General features: G+C 43.4%; 1 protein-coding gene across 14 annotated transcripts in view; it reads left to right on the top strand.

Annotated features, from left to right (window-relative positions):
* The window catches only part of sdt (MAGUK p55 family member stardust), a 74,033-nt gene that overhangs the window by 50,501 nt on the left and 2,284 nt on the right, over positions 1–21,248 (top strand). For 3 of the 14 annotated variants that reach the window (XM_017086766.4, XM_070997776.1, XM_017086773.4), the window contains 9 exons: positions 4,672–4,910; positions 5,019–5,110; positions 5,991–7,301; positions 9,506–9,733; positions 18,151–18,382; positions 18,452–19,736; positions 19,799–19,995; positions 20,602–20,733; positions 20,795–20,976. In XM_017086766.4, coding sequence (XP_016942255.2) covers positions 4,672–4,910; positions 5,019–5,110; positions 5,991–7,301; positions 9,506–9,733; positions 18,151–18,382; positions 18,452–19,736; positions 19,799–19,995; positions 20,602–20,733; positions 20,795–20,976 — 3,898 coding nt within the window. Of the gene's footprint in view, positions 1–4,671; positions 4,911–5,018; positions 5,111–5,990; positions 7,302–9,505; positions 9,734–12,547; positions 12,691–14,418; positions 14,874–18,150; positions 18,383–18,451; positions 19,737–19,798; positions 19,996–20,398; positions 20,456–20,601; positions 20,734–20,794; positions 20,977–21,248 lie in introns of those variants that run through there. The other 11 variants (XM_070997777.1, XM_065868309.2, XM_017086775.4 and 8 more) reach the window with 9 other exon arrangements.

Genomic DNA, 21,248 nt, shown 5'->3' with positions numbered 1-21,248 from the left:
CCAGCCCCAATTGCTATTACCACTTCCATTCCCATGTGGCTGCCTTGGCAATGAATAATGCAAATGGAATGCCAGCTTCAGCTTCAGATGAATGGCTATGGCCATAGCTATAGGGGATCCCCCCCCCTTCTGCGCTTGTAATCCCCACCCCCAGTTTTCTTCGCTGCCTCTGCTTATCCAACACTTTTCCTGGCGGCACAACCACAATCCATTACGATCTTTCAGTTTGAGTTGCATTTCAAGTTCCGAGCTCTGGGTTCTGAATTGTGAATCAAAATGAGTGCTGTGTCTGACCAGGGTCACACCCACAAATTCTGGTCGGAATCGAGGAGGTTCTACCTGGGGGAATGGTGAATGGTAAATGGGAAATGGTAAATAGAGATTGGGGGATTGTGGTCTGGAATTCGAGGCAATCGGGCGACGGTGACTCACGGCTGCCGCTTCCGCTGCAAATAAGCCTCTTCCGGTCCCGCCCGGACTCCCGATTCTCGATTCCCATTTTCCATACTCCGATTCATGATCCCCGATGTCCGATTCTCGGACTGCACCTGTTCCAGCCACTTGTTGCATGCCCTCAAGCATGAACCCTCCCAAAAATCGTTGGCTATATCGGAGTGCAGGGGCTATCTCGAGTCCACCTGTTGCCATTCTTTTCGTATCGCTCGGAGTGCAATTGCGGTTGGAGTGATAGCATCAAATACGATGATAGATAGTATTATGATCATATCATTAAATATTTGTAGTTTTACTAACCATAATTTCAATAAGAAACTCATATTTAAAGACCTTTGCGAACTTTATTTATATTGGAACAGCAAAATGTAGTAAAATTTTGTGCAGACTTAAAAAAAAAAACCAACTTAAAGAAACTATAATTTGCTAAGAAATGAATTTACAATGTTTAGTAGAAGTTGAATTATATTATTAAAATTAAACTTGCAACGTATGCTATTCCATTGTCCGCGATGGTTTATTAACCCCTGACCCCCACACTTTTGCCTCGTGCTCGCTTGTTGGCCATAAACAATTAACATGTCGCATGTTGCTGTCGTGCAGCAGCAGCAGCAACAACAGCAATGTGTGTCGCTCTTCTGGTCAGTTGCTCATGCTCACACAGATACAGATATGTGTACAATGTACACATACATTTACAACGATGGCCAGCTGGAAATGCAAAATACATTTAATGGTTTCCCCCATGTGTTGTTTGCGTTTATCTGTCTCCTTTCATCGCTGTCCCGCTGCCCCGCCCCCTTTTCCGACCGCCCCCCATCCTGGCTAATTGCCATCCTTAACCTGCGGCAATGTGCACTGAGCCAAATTAAAGTGTCATTCCTTACTTAGTGACAGGAAGTTGACAATTAAAATGAAAGTAATCACAGTATTTAAAAAGAAAACATGAAATTTGGAAAAGAAAATTTATTTTCTTTAATTTGTTCTTTTAATTTGGGAATACATTTCATAAACAATCTTATTAAAGTATTTAGCCCAAATTGTTATTATTAAATAATACGTCTGCATACATTTGATTTGATATCTGTGTATTCTCGGAAACTGTGAATTATTAGATTCTATGAACATTTTGTATTACATTTTAAGTATAAATAATAAATAAATTAGTGGTAAACATAGAAAATCCATTTATTGATGGACATTTTAATCTATAAAATATATATTACCGCCCAGGATTGAGTTGATGTCTGGGAAATCTGTAAAATATTTTTGCGATGGACAAAAGGACATGAATGTGCCGCAGAGTGCCATTGCCTTGTCATCGATGTATGAATCGTTGTGGGTTTGCATTGCCCACTTTGACAGCTCCGTCGGTTCCTTTCACTCTCCACTGGTCTCACTGGTCACTGGTCATTGGTCACCGGTCACCTGTCACCGGTCACTGGTCACTGGTCACTCCCCCTCCGGGTTATTGATGATCCCATCAAGGGGGATGGCTCAAATGGTGGACAATGGGGGATATTTGCGGGTATCTCGCATTGTTCTGCTTGTTATGACACAGATACAGATACAGATATACAGATACAGATACAGATATATAGATACCGATGGGTGTCGGAATGGTTTGAAGATTGGTTATTGGGGCATGAGGGAATGCGAATACCGATGCGGTCATTAGACGAGGCATGTCCAAGTGACAATCAGATGCATGACAGATAGCTGCCGGCTATGGGTGCTGCTAATTGCTGGCAAAATAGGGATATGACAGCCAGCAGGCCGATTGCTATGCCACTCGAATGTCCACACGTCCATCTCGCTATCTGCGTTAGCCTACAGCTTTGAAAAGGGTCATCAATTAATTGATTTAACCTTTGACATAAGCACTTAAAGTTGAGATTCAGTTTTGTTAAAGTTATACAAGGGAATTTTATCTTCTTATTTATTTTTAAATCTTGAAATTGAAAACTCCTCTAACCCTAATTGGTGCGTCACTAATCGAACATCTGCGCAGGGCAGGGAACCCGAGATAAAAGCTCCTCAAAAGGTCGACAGCTTGATGGGGAGATATAAAAATAGGAATGGGCTGGCCGGCTGACCAGCTGTTGCCGCAATGTTGCTGCCGTAGTTGCAATGGTTGTTGCTGATAGCGCTGCTGATGTTGCTGCTGCAGTTGCTAGACAACTGGCCTTGGTCTGTTCTTGATGTCAGAGCCAAAGGCATTTTAATTCGTTTATGGTGCGCTTTTTCCCGTCTTTTCATCTCCGTCCGTTCGACTCATTTGCACTGCCCGTTAACTTGACTCCAATCCTCCAACCTCTCCTCCAAGACCCCCATTTTGGAGCCCCTCCATCTGGTTCTCTGGTTCTGAAACCATCTCTGGCCGCCTGCTCTTACACAAATTGAATTGTCTCGCCCGTTGCCTCGTGTTGGATTCACATTCTCCATCGCCATCGCCATCGCCACCGCCATCTCCCATTTCCATCTCATCTCATCTCATCTCCCTGTTCTTGGCCGTAAGGGAGCCATCTTGGCCATCTTGTCGTCGCTGCATTCTCCAGAAATCGGTTTTTAATGCCTCGCACAGCCATTGTATGGCAGGCCCTTTCTATGAGAAAAGCGCTGAATTCCGATAGTTAAATGGGTAGGAAGTGCTGGAGAAGGAGGAAGTGAAGATCCATGGAGATGGACACTGAAAAACTGCATACCATTCTTATGGTATGGATATATGTAATTTAACTCATATTTGTTCTACAGGTTATCAATTAATAAAAATGTTACCCCTTCTTAAATGCTTTATAATTATGAGAATGGTTCTAATTTTACATACACCTATTTATTTCTCATCAAAAGATTGTAAGTTAATCTGAATAATAATAAATTAAAATCAAATCATTTATTTTTATAACCCTTTTTAAAATATTTATGATATATGGTTATAAATACCAATTTTAATGGTCACTAAAATCTAAAGAAAATGTTTTTCAAGGGCTACCTCTTTTCAAATTAGTTTGCCCTTTCCTAAAGAGATTTCGTAAATTTTAATTTATAAAAAATGGTAATCAACGTTATTTTGTAAGAAGAATTACCCTGTTAAACTTGCTTTGAAATGGAATATTTTGCAGATCAAATACTTTTAATTAAGAAAAGTATTTTATTAAGGTCCTATGACATTAAATGGATAATTTTAGGATACTGACTTGTATACACTCTGATCTGGAAACCCACCAAGTTGAGTTTTTCTCTGTGGAAATCTGTGGGTGGGTCACGTATTGGAGCTGCTGCTGACGTTCATCATTACCCAAAAGGGACCAGGCATCCGGATCCCTGGTGGGAAAGTGGAGGAGTGGGGACCCAAATGGAGATGGAGATGGAGATGGGGTTACGACTGCACTCCGATGTCGTTGCCAGGCTGCGGCTGAAATTGCTTTTGTCGCATCAGCGCCTGGCGAAGGGCGATAAAGCGATTGGGGGTGCATACTTCTAGGCTGGTCCGGCATAAAATCCACTTTGAGCTTTTTGCAATTAGCCAGCCGACTTGGCCCGACCCCACCACCTTCACCTCCTCCTGCAAAGCGCCACATCGCCACATCTCCGCCTAAGTCCATAATCCAAAAGCCGAACAAATTAAGGCGCAAATTGCCTTCAAACCAGTCATTTCCCCCTGCCACCTTGCATAATGAAAGAGCCAACGCAAAAGTGCAAAGTTATAACAAAGTTTTCGGGTAGCGTTCCAGTTTCAAGTTGCCTCCTATGCCATACCTATACTTATGTCTATAGGTATAGCCTATACCCACAGCATACCCATAACCCCCCCTTTGTGTCGGGGATAACTTTTTGAAATAATAAAAGAGGCTGTCCGCCCAGTGGCTGTCAAACTGTGTCCTCCAGCTGGGCAAAGACGAAAGAAAAAGGTGCCTGATGGCTGCCATCGACAGAAGCTGCCAATTTGCATTCAAAAAGTGCATCCAATAAACAGCACTGCAAGAAACTATAGTTGATTTGTTTTTGCTTGCATTTTTTTTAAATAACCCAAGTGAATTGTACATAAATACTGATACATTTGATGGTTTAAAGGAACTCTAGATTTACCTATACGTTTTTTTTAAAGTTGACTGTGGTTGAGTAAGGGACTTCACCTGGAGAGCCCATTGCCCCGATGCTTCCGATTTATATCCGTACCTCAACTGATCGAATTTTCTTTTTTTTTCCAATTGACAGGAATCGCCGGCGCTCCGGCTCGAGCATTGTTGTGCTGGACGGCGACGACTTGAAGCCATGTCTGCCGGATGACTACATAAGCGGCCAGCACCACCTGAACCACCAGCAGCAGCTGCAATTGCAGCAGCAGCTACAGCAGCAACATCCGCTCCAGCAGCAACACTATCGCACGCACTCGGGCGACATCAGGGAGATTGACCAGGAAATGCTGACCATGCTGTCGGTGAACCAAGATAACGGTGAGTGTCAGGAAGTGAAGGATACACCACTACATCCACTATCCCTTATCCACCGTCAACCTTTTTGCAATCCATTGCAACTGACCAAAGTGGTCTCGTCCCGTTCAGGTCCACACCGTGAGATGGCCGTCGATTGTCCGGACACGTTCATCGCACGCAACAAGACGCCACCCAGATATCCGCCACCCCGTCCACCGCAGGTAAGCAAAACTCCAGCCATCCGTAATCTGCAATCCGCAATCCGTAATCCGTACAGAATCCGTAAACCCACCCACAACACCAACCACACGAATTCCACAAGCAAGAAGAAACCATAAGTCAACAATAACTTTGCATAAATCCCAACAGTATTTGTGAAATTGCTATAACCTAGAATGACTAACACAGCTTCCACGTTAGCTAGAATGTTTAGATTTTGAAAAACCCATGAACCTTGCAACAACAACCACCAAGAAAAACTATTCAGAAAAAAACCTTACTAATCATTTAACAATAAAACCAAAAGCCCAAAGCTGAAGCCCCAAACTATGTATCTTCTACACAAAAGAAATTCTCTTGAATGTACCATCAAATATTAAAACCAAAAAACAACAACCACTTTAATTTATTAAGTAAATAACAACTAGAATGCCAACCACCCAATAATCCAGCAAGTATAAACCAGTCTGTCCTTTCCTATTAACTAACAAGTACTAAGTAACTACCAAAAATCAAATTCAAACTTAGTCCCAATAAACCCAAACTAATCCTTCAGTCTTCAGCAAACCATCAAAACAACAACCACCCAAAAATTAAATAACTAACAACAACCACTACCAAAAATATTAAAAGCCCTTAAGACCACTGGACAAATCCAACCGAAGTTGTTTGAACCAAAGTAGATATTAACCAACAACCGCTAACAACAACCACCGAAAGTATTAAATAAATCCAAAACAACAAGCACCTCTAAAAAGAGTAACCAAAATTAAAACACCCAACCACTCCAAATCACATTCAAATCATTCACACATACATCCATTCTCTTCTCACCAAACCACATGCACCACCACCAACACCACTTAACCCACACGCACACAGAAACACAAGAAATGCACCACCAACAACACCACCACCACCACCACCACTACAATCACAGCTATGACTAACAATGATCATGCTAACAAAATGTTAATTGTTGCATATCATTCTTCACATCAACATGAACAACTACAACAACAACAACAACCACCACATCATGAACAACAACACCCATCAAAAACAACAATTGCACTCGATGTGGCCACACAAAATCTGTACAATCAAAAACAACAAATTAAATTGGAACAAATCGAAAACTATGAAAATTGCCTACAATCGGAACAACACGAACAATTCGAGCAGAAGCAACAACAACTGCAGCAGCAGCAGCAACAATTGCAAGTAGCAACCACAGGGGCAACAACAACACAAGTCGCCCAACAACAGACGCCCAGCCACAAGTTGCAGGCAACTCTAAGCAGCGATCCAAATGGCAACAGCAACAGCAATGGCAACGGCAACGGCAACACCAACACCGTCGGCAGCAGCAGCAGCAACAACAGCAGCATCACGGACGACTTTCTGTGCGTCGTGGATGGTCTATATCAGCGCAAGGACTCGGCCTCGCCCTCATCGAGTGCCTTCGATGAGGTGATGAGCAAACATACCCTGGACTCCTTTGGCAGCATCGCCTATCGTCACCTGCACCAGCAACATCAGGCGACGAGCAACGGCAACAGCAGCAATAGCAACAGCAACAGCAATAGTAATTGCAATGGCAATACCAGCAGCAATACAGCTGATTCGAGTAAAACCAATACAGTAGCCGGTGTGACGAGCAACAGCAGCAACAGCAACTCGCTGAACAGCAGCAACAGCTCGATGCACACCAGCAGCAGCAGCAGCGGTCACAGCAGCAACATTGCAAGTGCCACATCCACCAGCAGCTCAACGGTGCCCGATGATTTGAGCCTGGCGCCACCTGGCTACGAGGTGAGCCAGCAGCAACATCATGTTGCTCCCGTGTCGGTGTTGCTGCCGCCGATGGCAAAGCATCGCGAGTTGCCCGTGGATGTACCAGACAGCTTTATCGAGATGGTGAAGACCCCGCCAAGATATCCGCCACCTGCTCACCTCTCTTCTCGCGGATCGCTTTTGTCGAACGGCAGCGCCTCCACCGCCCACACCACGCTCTCCTCGATGGGCGTGTCGCCTTCGCCTGTAACTGCAACAGCAGCAGCAGCGACAACAGCAACTGCAGCAGCAGCAGCAACAGCGGCAGCAGCGGCAACATCGGCATGTGCAACCGCAAGTGTTGCTGCTGCGGTTTCTGGTGTTGCTGACGGCGATGCGAGGCGGGTGGCCGATGAGGTATACCACATTGCATTTTGTACTCGTTATCTGTCTCAGCTTTTCACTGGAGACACTCTTCACTTCTCTTCTCTGGCTCCTCTGCTCTCTTCTCTGATTCTCCAATCTGTCTGAATCTTTTAATTTTAAGTGTGTTTCAAGTGATGTGTTTTTGGCAATCTCTCTTTTAATCATAAGGGAAAATATGGTAATCCCTAACCCCTGAAAAACTACTTCCTTTGGAAGATATAACGATATATATTTTAAACCATGTGAAATAACTTTTAAATGCCATTTTAGGTGTCGAAGAGTATGCAACAATAAATTTAAAATAAAAATTACAATGAATTCATTCACTGCATACTTTTAGACACCTAAAATAACATTTGGCATACTTTTATACATACTTTTTATAACATTTACAAATGATTTCAATAATTCAAGTTATTTCTGTGGCACACCTTAACATATATATTTTTGGTTCAATACAGGAATTTTTTTTCCAATTGTAAGTTGCATCTATTCAACCAGTTAATTACATTATTTTCATACCAGTAAAATGCCACAGTTAATTATCAAAATGAGCCTAAGCTGCGTGATTGTGATGGATTATGTACAATAAACCGCACTTTTAGCCACCAAAATAATAGGGTTTGAAAACCGAAAAGACAGCATAAGCATTTAGACCTTGATAGAAATAACATATAAATCCCTGGTAATGGCTATTCAGAATAGAAACAACATGACAGTTGAATGCATTCCATGAATTTTGCATTAAATGGCCAGAGAACCGGAAATTGTCTGTGTGTGTGTGTATATAGGAAAGAGAATACCTACATATAAAGTATTATAAAATATGGATCGATAATTTTAGCCACCCCAACGTCGTTTTTCGCTCAACTCGGCTAATTAATGCGGCGCCCACTTAACCCCTTTTGTACGGACGCATACGCATTGATTCCCTTTCTTTATCCAGGGGTGCAGGTTCCACATCCCCCCTCCCCTCACACACCAGTTGACCCGTAGCCCCCATTTGTATATCCCCTGGTCCCTGGGAACCCCAACCAAGCAACCAAACCACTCGTTTGTCACCTTGTTCAGCCGGTTGGCCTAATTCACGGCATCAGAACCGCTGCGTTGGCCTCGTTAGCGGGGGCATAATCCTAACAGCATTGAGCCACCTAAAACCACCCAAAAGCACCCAAAGGCCACCCACTCAGTGGGTGGTGGTGCTACCGCCCGCTGTTCCGCTTATTTCATCATTTGCAGCTAGCTAGCTCTTTCTCCGCCCCCCCCATTTCTCCACCCCCTCCCCATTTCTCCTTTCCCCACCACTCTTTGGTCTCTTTTCAGGCGATGAAAAATAAATGCCATTTTGTATGAAATTGCTCTCGATTAATTTTCCAATGGCTGCAGAACAAAAAGTGAAATGAGCGCCGCCATTTCTTCCATACTCTTTATATTCCAACTGACAATGCGCTGAATAAAAGGAATCAAAGAGTAATTGCATTTAAATATGGATTGTATACAATTCTCGCCAGTAAATGACACCAAAAGAGGAGGGTTTTCAAGAAAAGTAAAGGGGTTTCAAGAGGGTACACACACAGGGGCGTAGATAGATATTATAAATTAAATATATTTTTAAAATATAAAAAGAGGAAAATCCATTATATATACTAAATTAAAGCTTAGTATAATATATTTTTATATCCTTTCTGGGTAGAAAGTAAATATCTTAAAAATATAAAAGAGGAAATCCATTAAATATACTAAATTAAAGCTTAGTATAAATTATTTTGTTTGTCTTTTCTATGTAGAAAAATAAGTTTAAATAGACTTGCCTAGTTTTAGGCGCTTTAAAATATTTACCTAAAAATTTATAATGATACAATATAATGCCACCCCTTGGTAAATTACAGACCATAAGCCACAGGCAGGAGGTGAAGGTTTCATTTTCATGTACACTTTCCACTTAATGTAGGGTGCCTTTTTCGCTCATCTCTCAGGGAAATGCACAGAAAACACTGGCAACAAATAAACTCATTCAACTTTAATGACCAACAGCCATCAGCCATACAATACACACACACACTCATAAACTCACTCACACACACACACACACACAACACTTATACATTTACAAGGATACGCAATATGGCGCCCAACTAATGGGGTTTCCCTCGTTTTCTTATTATTTCATTTTTCTTGCCTTTTTTACCATGCAGCTCAATGGAAATGCGAAGCCCGTGCCGCCGCCACGTGATCATTTGCGGGTGGAGAAGGATGGGCGGCTGGTCAACTGCTCCCCCGCCCCCCAACTTCCGGATCGAAGGGCGCCCGGAAATGCGAGCAGCGGCAGCAGCAGCGGTCCGCCGCATCCGCTGCAGCAGCAGCAGATCGCCCAGATCGTGGAGCCCACTTTGGAGCAGCTGGACAGCATCAAAAAATACCAGGTGAGTGCCGGCTCTCAAACTGTGATTTAAATGCCCCTCCTACGGGTTAGACTACGAAAAGTTTCGATCTAATGAGTATGTGCACTGCGGACTTGGATTTGGGAAAAACTCTGCCTAAGGTTTTACTTATTAAGGTGCGGGAAAAACAGACTAGCAAATAAAAGTACTTACTCGCAAATTACTATTCAGTTTTAGCCCACAAAGACATCTTTTGTTCTAGATTTTCTGGGTCATTTCCCAACTCTAATGTAGTATATACTAAAAATATAAAATAATAGCGCTTAGTGGTTTTAGGAAACAATAGGAACATTAGCTTAAAGTGCTTAGCATCTTTATAAAGTCTCCAAAAATGCCAAATTCTTCGACAAAAGGGATTGTTTGTTTTTGTTGTTGTCATAATCAAAAATAGCCATTTAGTTTCTAAAAATAATGTTAAATACTTTACCTCTTTTGGCTTTTAAAATTTGTAAACAATTTTGATTTTAATTTTTCTCAAAATATATAAACAAAAATATTTAAATAGCTAGTACTCTTCAGTTATAATAAGCTAATATATTATAAACGCGCTTTTAAAACATATTTTAAAAAATCTTTAATATTCCTTTAATGATTTTAAGACTAGAATGCAACCAAATTTCTAGGAAAGTTTAAAGATTTTTTCTTTCGGTGTTATGCCAACTCTTTGATAAAGCCATTGGTGATTTACAATAATGGTGCGTTTGTTTAGAATTTTCTGTCTATTCGAATGCAGCTCGTTAGCATTCATAACAGGTACTTCACCCATTTCCTCTGCCCTCCCCGCTCCGCCCCTCTGATTGTCATAATAAATGCTTTTTTGATGAATGTCTGGGGGCAACGCTTCCGGTTTGCAGCCACGTTCCTTTGTTCCGCCTAATAATCGTTTGGATTTTCAGTTCAGTTCTTTGACCGCCGCCCAGTGGCTGCCAAACTGTAATCATCACTTCGGTTAGGTAGAAAATTACAAAATATAAACGAGCAGAGTGAAATTTTTCCCAATTTTGATTACCCCGGCCTGCCTGACCATTGCATTTAACTAGTAAAACTATTAAAACGTTTATTGCGCCGAAAGACAATCAACCTGAGGCCAGGGGCGTCGGAGGCCCAAGGGGGCGTCGCTTCGTTTAAAGTACGGTATTGTGTGTGTGGGGGCGTGAAAAAAGTTGTCCAACAACTTTTTCTGCCTGTGCACTCGAAAGTGCAAAGAGATGGGGGCAAAAAAAAAAAAAGGTGGCTGAAAGGGGGAGGAAGGGCTCAAAAGCTGGTTAAAAAGGGGGTAATATGTGGAGGGAAGTGGAATTATAATGCCGTTTAAAAGTAAAACATTTCGCATTCATTCGAAAGACTGCAGGGCACATGTGGGTGGAATTTCCAGGGGCAGCGGGAGATAGCAAAGGGGGTTTTATATGGTGATTCACCAGAAAGGGGTGGGTGGTTGGGTGATGGGTAAATTTGCCATAGGCGTTGTTTCACAGGAAGCAAACACGAGACAAGGGGGGTGGCAAAAAGTTGTTTAATGCAATGATTAATTATGCAACTTTTAATCGAATTGTTTCGTTCGCCCTTAGCCACGCCCACAGACAAGGACAGAGTGATACAAAAATAAATAGAGCAACAGAGGGGGGGTTAGAGGAGGTAAAAGAGATAGAGACAGAGACAGACAGAGACTGAGTGGTGGCTAAAACACATTTGCTAAATGTAATTAATTGAAAACTGAATGCGTCTAGTGCCACACAGTTTGACAGCCATTGGACTGGAAAAAAGCACACTATTAAGTGCGAAAAGCGTGAGAGGGTGGCGATTATATGGATGTAAGCTCATTAAGAGAACGAAGACGAAAAGAGATGGGGGAAAAAGGGGGGCCATAGATAATGGGAACGCACATAAAGTATTCCTTCATGCATTTGTGCGTACCGAGAAATAAGAAATCCACAGCTTAGTAAAGATTTTAAAAGCTATTTACCTATTTAAAGATTAAAGCTGCACAATGTCCTTGAATATTGTAGATATTTGCAGGATTTTATTATGATGATTAAAGGTGATTAAAAGAATTGCTTTTAAAAATCGATGAACCACCGACTTTTTCGATACACCATCTTAAACGATCAACTTCTTCGATAAACTACATAGTTCGATAATGATTATTTCCACTCTGGCCCACTCAGGTATTTCAACGTAATCTCTCTGAATCGGTGTTATAATTATGGCTTAGCATTATCACAGCTTTGTAATTGCAACTCATTAATGCTGCACCCCCTCATGGCTCTTATCATGGCCATAATTAATAGCCATTCTTATTCAATTTATCATGTTTGACATTGTTATCGCTCTCGTTATCGCCACGGCTATCGTAAATCTTGTATAAATAGAGTGCCCAACATTGTTTAAATTTAACCTGATTGTTTGCACTGTTGCTCTGTTTGTTTGCTGTCCGAAGGGGGTTGCTACTGCTGGTTGCCACTGGCGGTTGTTAGCACCCCTTTTGCAGTCGCCCCCTTTTTAAACCCTGTCTCTGGACGGGCATGTTCGCAAATTAGTTAAACATTCCATTTTTGCGCATTTGTCTCTCCAGGCCGTCTTAACACACATATATGTACGTATTTTTACCTGGGCTCTTTGCTTTTGCTCACCTGTGCTCACCTGTTCTCCGCTCCCTCTATCTCTCTTTTCTTCTGGGGCCCCCCCTTCTGTGTCTTCCACTGGCTCTGCCGACGCCTCTGCCTCTGCCCACGTCGACGTCGACGTCGTCGGGCGGCGCTGGTTTGTTATGATTTTCAGCTGGCGTTTTTAGTTGTTTTTCTACGCGTTCTGCGATCGGCCGCAATTTTCGTTGATTTTTTTCCACCCATTTAATTTTGTTTTTTTTTGGAAATTTTGTTCTGGCCAAGTGCGTGACAAAGAACCGATAACCGATTAGATAAGGCCATATGCATATGTATGTATGTCTACTACGAGAATAAAGCACCTTTAAATGGATATGGATGCAATTTCGCCGTGAAAATGAAATTCTTTTGTTTAGAAATGCAGAGGTTTTTTGTTGTTTTTGGCATGTGTGTGTACGATTGTGTGTGCGAGTGTGTATTTTCGAGTGCAATTTGAGCCATGCAAATAAGGCGCGGCTCGCAAAAACCGCCCATAACTGGCAGAAATTCTGGGACCGAAAAGCACGTACCAACCGCCACACGAACAACCATTTTCAAGTACCCCAAACGGCAACAACGCAACATTCGACAACATTTTATGGGCAGCAACGGAAAAAACAGCAAAACAGGCGTGGCAGTTGCAGCCATAACGGAAAGTTGCTCGCGTAACCGCAGAAAGCTAAAAAAAAAAAAGGAAAAATGAGGAAAAAACTCTGAAAATATGTGAAATAAATGAAATATCCCGAAAAAAGTGGCAGACCTTATTGAAAAAAGCTGGCTGAATAACGCAAACAGGCATTGGTTAAGAGCACAAAGAAGCTGGCAAATTGGCAGGCCAACAAGGCAAAGGATTCAATGCATTAGTGTGCCCAGGACTTTAAACAAAAGTGTAACCAGCTCAGGGAAATATGCACATGTTATGGCAAACCACTAAAGTCCTGGATTAAGAATATAAGACTACCAATTAAATTGTAAATCAGAGATTTAACTATTTTCTACCAAGGACTTTAATTTATGGTGTGCCCAGAGCCTCGAAAAAAAGTGTAGCCAACTACATAGTGTATGCATGTTGCTTACAAAGTTTAAGCATGCTCCATCGAAGTGATTGTCTTGTTTTTTGGTCATTACTCTGACTCACAATGCAAATTTGTCGGAAATAATGTGAATAACATAAGGAAATTCAAACAAGAAAGTACATCAATAAAAAGTGATTATTAACACGAAAAAAGGATATTAAAATGAGTTTCTTCGCCTGCATATAATATATGCATATTGCAAATATGAATATTATATACGTTTATCATACTCCATTGAAGTGATCGCCTGTTTTGGACTTTGCTCTGACTCACGACGTTAATTTGCCTGCAGACAACAGAAAATACCTACAAAAGGCAGCTGAAAAATTTTAATATAAATGATAAACAGTTGAGGTGGACTGAATTTGTTTGTTGTTTTTTGTACATTTTTTTGTTATTTTTTTTACCTGCCATGAGTGTGAACGTGTGTGAGTGTGCTTCTTATTGTTATTGATGTGCCAAGCGTAAATGCAGCGTCAACAGCAGCAATACGGCTCATTCGCCAGTTCAGGCACGTTGAATGTTGAATGTTGAGCGACGGCAGCAACAATACTGGGCAAAATAACAATAACAAAAAGGCCCATAAATAAACAAATAAACAAATGTGTAAAAGTAAATAGTTGTAAATTGCACGAGCTGAAAGGAAAGCTGTTGCTGTTGCTGTTGCTGCTGTAGATGTTGCTGCTGTGCTGGCGGTGCGTGTCTGGGCCAGAACTATTTCGGCCAGCTCAACTTTCGCTTTTTATGGCTTTTTATCCACTGCAGCAGAAGCAGCAGCAGCAAAAGCAGCAGCAGCAATTTGAGTTGAAATGCGCATTAAGCTGCATTTCATTTGGAACACACAATTCCCTATTCAAATTTATGCACTGCCCAAGTGTGGGCGTGGCCATTTGCATACTTGCTGCTAATGTTGCTGCTGTAAATGTTGCTGCTGCTGCTGCTGCTGCAGCTGTGGTGACAGTTTCGTTTTCGTTTTCGGTTTGTTAGGGGAGAAACCAAGATCGATGAAAGTGCAATTCGAAAATGGTCGTGTCCACTTTGCACATAACGCTGGAGAACAACGGCAATGTTGCTGGCGGACAGCCAGCAGTTGCTGCTGTCGTCGGAGCAGCAACATCGCCCACCAAGTTTGCCCAGCTGTCGGTGCAGCAATTGCAATTGCAACACCAACAACAGAACGAGAAGGAGAACCACATGAACAATAACAACAACAGCGACTATTGTGATATGAATGGCAATGGAATTGCTAGTGGTGTTCCGGGATCGGGACCTCTATCGCCCCATTCCCCGGAGCAATATGCCGGCTCACCTGTCTCATCCACTGCCACGCCCCAGCGCACCGCCTCCGCCCTGCGTCGCGGCATTCAAATCCAGCGATCCTCGACGCGTTTGCGACAACAACAGGCAAGTTTGTGGGATGTCTGTGTCACAGAAAGTGACTTTGGCCTATTGCAATTGATTTTGAACCCTGATCTTTTCATTTACATTTCTGACATGCCTTTTGGTAATAAAAATTTAAACATATTCAAATTATAGTACATTCTTTTAAAGGTGGTTATTAAAAAATAAATTAAAGTGTGACCAAAGGCTCAGAAGCAGTGTGACCAACAAAGAAATTAAAGCAAATTGAATATTTACCTAAAAAATGATTCAAATTGAAGAGTAGCGAGAAAGTAGAAACGTGTTTTCATGTTTTGATAAAGAGCACGAAAAAATAATAAAATTATAGTAAATCCTTTCAAAGCTGGCTAAAAAACTACAGGCTAAAGTGTGGCCAGAGGTTCGGTGGTAGTGTGCCCAATAAGTAAAGTAAGGCACATTTCTTATTTAGCAATAAAAAAGATAACATTCCAGAGTTGCGAGAAAGTAGGAACGTGTTTACTGGCTTATACTTTTACGTAAACTTCGAACTCTGCATATACACCTGAATCAAATCAGATCTTACTGTATACCGTATATATACACTGCTGTTGCCAGCGACAACTGGCTTTATCTGCATAAATGCTAACGACAACACAGCAGCAGTCAGTTAGCTAGCCAGGCCAGCAACAACAACCAGTTGACAACTTGGCTAACTGGCTGCCGAGCCATAAAAATTAGAAATAAAACGAAAAAGGCAAAAACAATTTACCTTACCTATAGCGGTTAAGGTTAAGAAAAGCCAAGTACCCTAAGTTTCAAAATAAAAGCAAAGTGAAGAGCGTGTCTGGTATACCCCATATAATGCAGGGTAGCGGCAGTAATATATTTTTAATTTCCACCGGTACGCGTATTTTCAATATTTGTTATTTATTTATGCCGGCATTTTTGTTGGCAATGGCGATGATGATGTCATGGCGTTGCCGTCGCCAATTGTTATTGTCTTTGAAGTATGCCTTCTTTTATATTTTATTATTATTACGTTTTTTTACAATTGCTCAAGGTGTTGCTAGGTGTGCAAGATGATTGATGGCCTTTTGTAGGCTTCATTTGATTAACGCACGTATATGTACATATGTCTATTTATAGGTTTTTGTTTTTCATGCAATTTGCGTGGGAGTTCTGAACTCTAGGGTTTTAATTGCAATGCCTGAAACTTAAATCCCTTTTGCATGCACCTGAAAATTAGTTTGATTTACGGGGAAAATGCAGAGTATTGATAACACATTGTGTGTGTTTGTGCACCCCTTTTTCGCTGAATTAATAATTATAAGCTTGGCAAGCTCTCGAGTTTCAGCATAAATACGATTTTAGTTGGAAATTTCCGCAATTATTTTTCTATAAATATTTTTGTTTGCTTAAATTATGTTTAAAGCAAACCAGAAGCCACAATTAAAGTAAATATTTCGATGTAGCGCGCAGTTTTAGAAGCACTACAACTAGTGGCTGTCAAACCGTACTATCTGATGTTTTTCTTCTTTTACTCTGAGTTTTTACGATGCTGTGACTTTGAACGATTCTTGTTTTGGTTTGCCTTTTTTTTCGAGCCGCTGTCATCGTTTTTCATTCAGGTTTCAATGTTAAATTCAGTTTTGGTTCACATGGCGTTTTCTTGGCTGCTGAGTGGTATTTCTCAGCCATTCCAACCTCTTCAGCCTCGTCCAAGTCCACAGCCCCTTGGAAGAACTCGTGAAATTTTTGCTGATTCTCTGCTGCTCGGATTATGCAAGTTCAGCAGAATTCATTTTTTAGTGGCTTTGCATTGTTATTTTCCTCTTCTGTTTTTGTTTTTTATTTCATTTTTTGCCTTGCTTCTTCCGCCTTTTGGAATGTCGAGCGCCTTTTCTGTTGTTATTCAATTAAGTTTTTTCTTTCTGTCATGTGGCCGTTCTGGTTTGTTTTTTGTATTATTATTACTTTTTTTTTGTAGTGGGAACTTTGGCTCTTCATTGTTGTCATCGATTTGATTTTATTCTTTTCCTTTTTTTTGGTCACGGAATCGGGAATTTATCACGTTTTGTGCCATTTGCCCGAATAACATTATCTTAATTGTTGGCCCTGGCAGTTTGGCGGGCACTGGACTGCAATGCCCCGCCCACAAAAGTCACGCCCCCTCCTCCGCTGAATGGCGAACACTTAAGGGGCTTCCGCAACAATTGCAACAGTTACCGCTCGAACCACCTCTGCTCCGTTTTTATCCCCAGTTCCCTTTGTCAACCCTTTACGCTCATTAACTCATCGCCGGGGCCCTCGACGGGACTTGCTGGGGTTTGAACAGGGGTTTCAAAAGGGGGGCCAGGGCAGCAGAACACCCATCAGAACACCCGCCAAAACACCCACCTCAACCAGTGCGTTTTGGGTCACTGCAGTTGCATTGATACCCTACAAATTGTCAGGGTTGCTCTATTATAAGCTCTATGTATATTATTTGGAGATTTGAATTATGATATTATATATATTATAGCAATATACGTTCATTTATATTTATTTTTAATTTACTGGATATTTTTTATACACAAATAAGGTTAAAAATCTATTGATCTAAAATCTAAAAGGTTATAAAAACAGGTCATCAGGTTAAGACTGAAAAGGTTTTAGTTTGAAAAGAAAATAAATAATAATAAATGAAAAAACATGAAACTAACTTTAATCTTGACCAACTAATTGGATTCATTTCAAAAAACCATAGATAAGAAAAGGTCCCTAACTAAAAATTTACTTTAAAACAGAGTTTTTAAAGGTTCGTAGGACTTTTTAGCAAGTATTAAAGTCATAGATAAGAAAAGGCCCCTAACTAAAAACTAAATGAATTTATATTTTGAGTCAAATCTTACTTCAAAACAGATTTTTTACAGGTGCTTATGACTTTTAAGCAAGTATTTTATGGCCTTAAAAAGACTAAAAATAAAAATTATGATATATATAGTATATATATATAATATTTCCCTGGGTAAACTTAAATATCTGACCATTTGAGTACAGCGTACCAGTTAAATCGAATCGCCGCTCTTGTTTGTCTTCTTTGTCAGGGAATCTGTGGCCCCTGCTCGGGCGCCACTAATTAAATTAGCGATTGTGGCGAATGCGGATTAAGTGCGCCACTTAAGAGTCAACGCCCAGTTCCGCTGTCCCCAGTTGCACATTGACTTGGAATTCCAGAACTCAAAACCGTAAACCCCAAACCGAAATCCCCCCTTCCCCACCCCCTACACAGACACAATGATAAATCGAACTAACCAATCCAATTTGATCCATTCAACAGGAGCAACTGCGCCGGCGACGCGAGGAGGAGGAGCGCATAGCGCAGCAGAATGAGTTCCTGCGGAACAGCCTGCGTGGTTCCCGGAAGCTGAAGGCGCTCCAGGACACGGCCACGCCCGGCAAGGCGGTGGCCCAACAGCAGCAGCAGGCCACGCAGGTCACCCAGGTGGTGGGCGTGGAGAATGAGGCCTATCTGCCCGACGAGGATCAGCCGCAGGCGGAGCAGATCGATGGTGAGCACTTGGTTTACCATCTACTACTATTGAGTGATGCTTAAACCCTTTCCCTCTAATCCCTTCCAGGCTATGGCGAGTTGATAACCGCCCTCACCCGCCTCCAAAGCCAGCTGAGCAAGAGTGGGCTGAGCACCCTGGCGGGCAGGGTTTCGGCCGCCCACAGTGTCCTGGCCAGCGCCAGTGTGGCCCATGTCCTGGCCGCCCGCACCGCTGTCCTCCAGCGACGGCGTTCCCGCCACTCTGGCCCACTGCATCACAGTGCCCTCGGTCTGCAAAAGGACATTGTGGAGCTGCTCACCCAATCGAATACGGCGGCGGCGATCGAACTGGGCAACCTGCTGACCAGCCACGAAATGGAGGGTCTGCTCCTGGCCCACGATCGCATTGCCAATCACACGGATGGCACGCCCTCACCCACGCCCACGCCCACGCCGGCGATTTTGGGAGGAGTGGTGGTCAGTGGTCACAGCAGTCCGGTGACAGGACCCAAACGGAATCTGGGTATGGTGGTGCCACCACCTGTGGTCCCACCGCCACTGGCGCAGCGAGGAGCGATGCCACTGCCACGCGGGGAATCCCCACCGCCGGTGCCCATGCCACCACTGGCCAGTATGCCCATGAATCTGCCGATGAGTGCGTGCTTTGGCACACTGAACGATCAGAACGACAACATCCGGATCATACAGATTGAAAAGTCCACAGAGCCACTGGGCGCCACCGTGCGCAACGAAGGCGAGGCGGTGGTCATCGGAAGGATTGTCCGTGGTGGAGCGGCAGAGAAGTCGGGACTTCTGCACGAGGGCGACGAGATCCTGGAGGTCAATGGTCAGGAGTTGCGGGGCAAGACGGTGAACGAGGTGTGCGCCCTACTGGGCGCCATGCAGGGCACCCTGACCTTCCTCATTGTCCCAGCCGGCAGTCCACCCGTCCATGGCGGTGTGATGGGCGGTGGGCCAACGGGCAACACCCTGGCCGGATTGGGCGGTGCCCATCGGGACACCGCCGTGCTGCATGTGCGGGCGCACTTCGACTACGATCCGGAGGATGATCTGTATATACCCTGCCGGGAGCTGGGCATCAGCTTCCAGAAGGGCGATGTGCTGCACGTGATCAGCCGCGAGGATCCCAACTGGTGGCAGGCGTATCGCGAGGGCGAGGAGGACCAGACGCTGGCCGGTCTAATTCCTAGTCAGTCGTTCCAGCATCAGCGCGAGACGATGAAGCTGGCCATTGCGGAGGAGGCGGGATTGGCGCGATCCCGGGGCAAGGACGGATCGGGCAGCAAAGGGGCCACGCTCCTCTGTGCGCGCAAGGGTCGCAAAAAGAAGAAGAAGGCCAGCTCCGAGGCGGGGTAAGCGCTTAACTCAATCCTAACAAATGGATATCCCTTACAAACATATACTTTCTTTGTAGGTATCCCTTGTACGCCACCACGGCTCCGGATGAGACGGACCCGGAGGAGATACTCACCTATGAGGAGGTGGCCCTGTACTATCCCCGCGCCACCCACAAGCGGCCCATCGTCCTCATCGGCCCGCCCAACATTGGTAGACATGAGCTGCGCCAACGCCTGATGGCTGACTCGGAGCGATTCTCCGCCGCAGTGCCACGTGAGTGAAGATTCCCGCCTCTGTCATCCTGAGTATATCTATTCCCATTAACCAAGGAGCAAGTTGCTATCCAGTTGAGATGGTTGTAAACGGTGCCGCGTCTAGTTTTTGACTTGCTTCATCGTTAACAACTACTTTTTCATTAATCAAAGATCACCTTAAGATTGTTGTAAACGATGAAGCGGCTTAATGTTTCATAGGATTAACATGACCTACGTAATCGTTTACAACCACCTTTGCATTAAGCAAAAAGCAAGTTGCTATCACGTTAAGATGGTTGTAAACGGTGCAGCGTATCATTGTTTTTTTTCTAAGATTAACATGGCCTGCTTCATCGTTTAGAACCACCTTCATGTGACCCGCCTTTAATGTCTACCCTGTCTGTCTCTCTTCCGCCGGCCAGTCTTCTATTTACTGGAGGAGCGGCTCAGGCCGGCCAAGGCCAAGGCTCAGGTCAAGGGTAAACGGCTGCGCTTCAGAGCCACTGAGTCCCAGAGAAATTGCTAGACTTATAGTTAGGCCCCCCTAAAAACCCAACCCTAACAAATGAAAACAAATATTTTAAATGCTAATTTTAATCCTTGCAATTTCGGCTATTTCCCGTAGACACGTCACGAGCCCGCAGGGAGGGCGAAGTGCCCGGAGTGGATTACCACTTTATCACGCGCCAAGCCTTCGAGGCGGATATTTTGGCGCGTCGCTTTGTGGAGCACGGTGAATACGAGAAGGCCTACTACGGTGAGTTTTGATGGATCAAACGATGGGACTGTCATCTAATATGTTCTTGGATCTTCCACAGGCACATCACTGGAGGCCATTCGCACGGTGGTGGCCAGCGGCAAGATCTGTGTGCTCAACCTGCATCCGCAGAGCCTAAAGCTGCTGCGCGCCTCCGACCTCAAGCCGTATGTGGTCCTGGTGGCGCCGCCCAGTCTGGACAAGCTGCGCCAAAAGAAGCTGCGCAACGGCGAACCCTTCAAGGTGAGCTTATGAAATTGTATTCCCCTGCAGAGGTTATTATGACCCTAAAAAGTGTATATATTCTCGATAACCATCACTAGACGACCCTTGTCCGTTTGTCCGCCAGTTTGTCCGTTTGTCTGTCCGTCCGTTTCTACCCAAAACTAGTCTTTCAATTTTAAAGCTATCGGGATGCAACTTTCCCAAAAATCTTCTATCTTTTGCACGTATTATATAAGTCGGAGCAAGCCGGATCGCAAAAATTTTCAGAAAAATAATATAGGGCGTCTGTT

The sequence above is a fragment of the Drosophila suzukii genome, chromosome X (assembly GCF_043229965.1).
Source record: "Drosophila suzukii chromosome X, CBGP_Dsuzu_IsoJpt1.0, whole genome shotgun sequence".
Taxonomy (NCBI): domain Eukaryota; kingdom Metazoa; phylum Arthropoda; class Insecta; order Diptera; family Drosophilidae; genus Drosophila; species Drosophila suzukii.
This window is presented reverse-complemented; position numbering and strand designations above follow the sequence as displayed.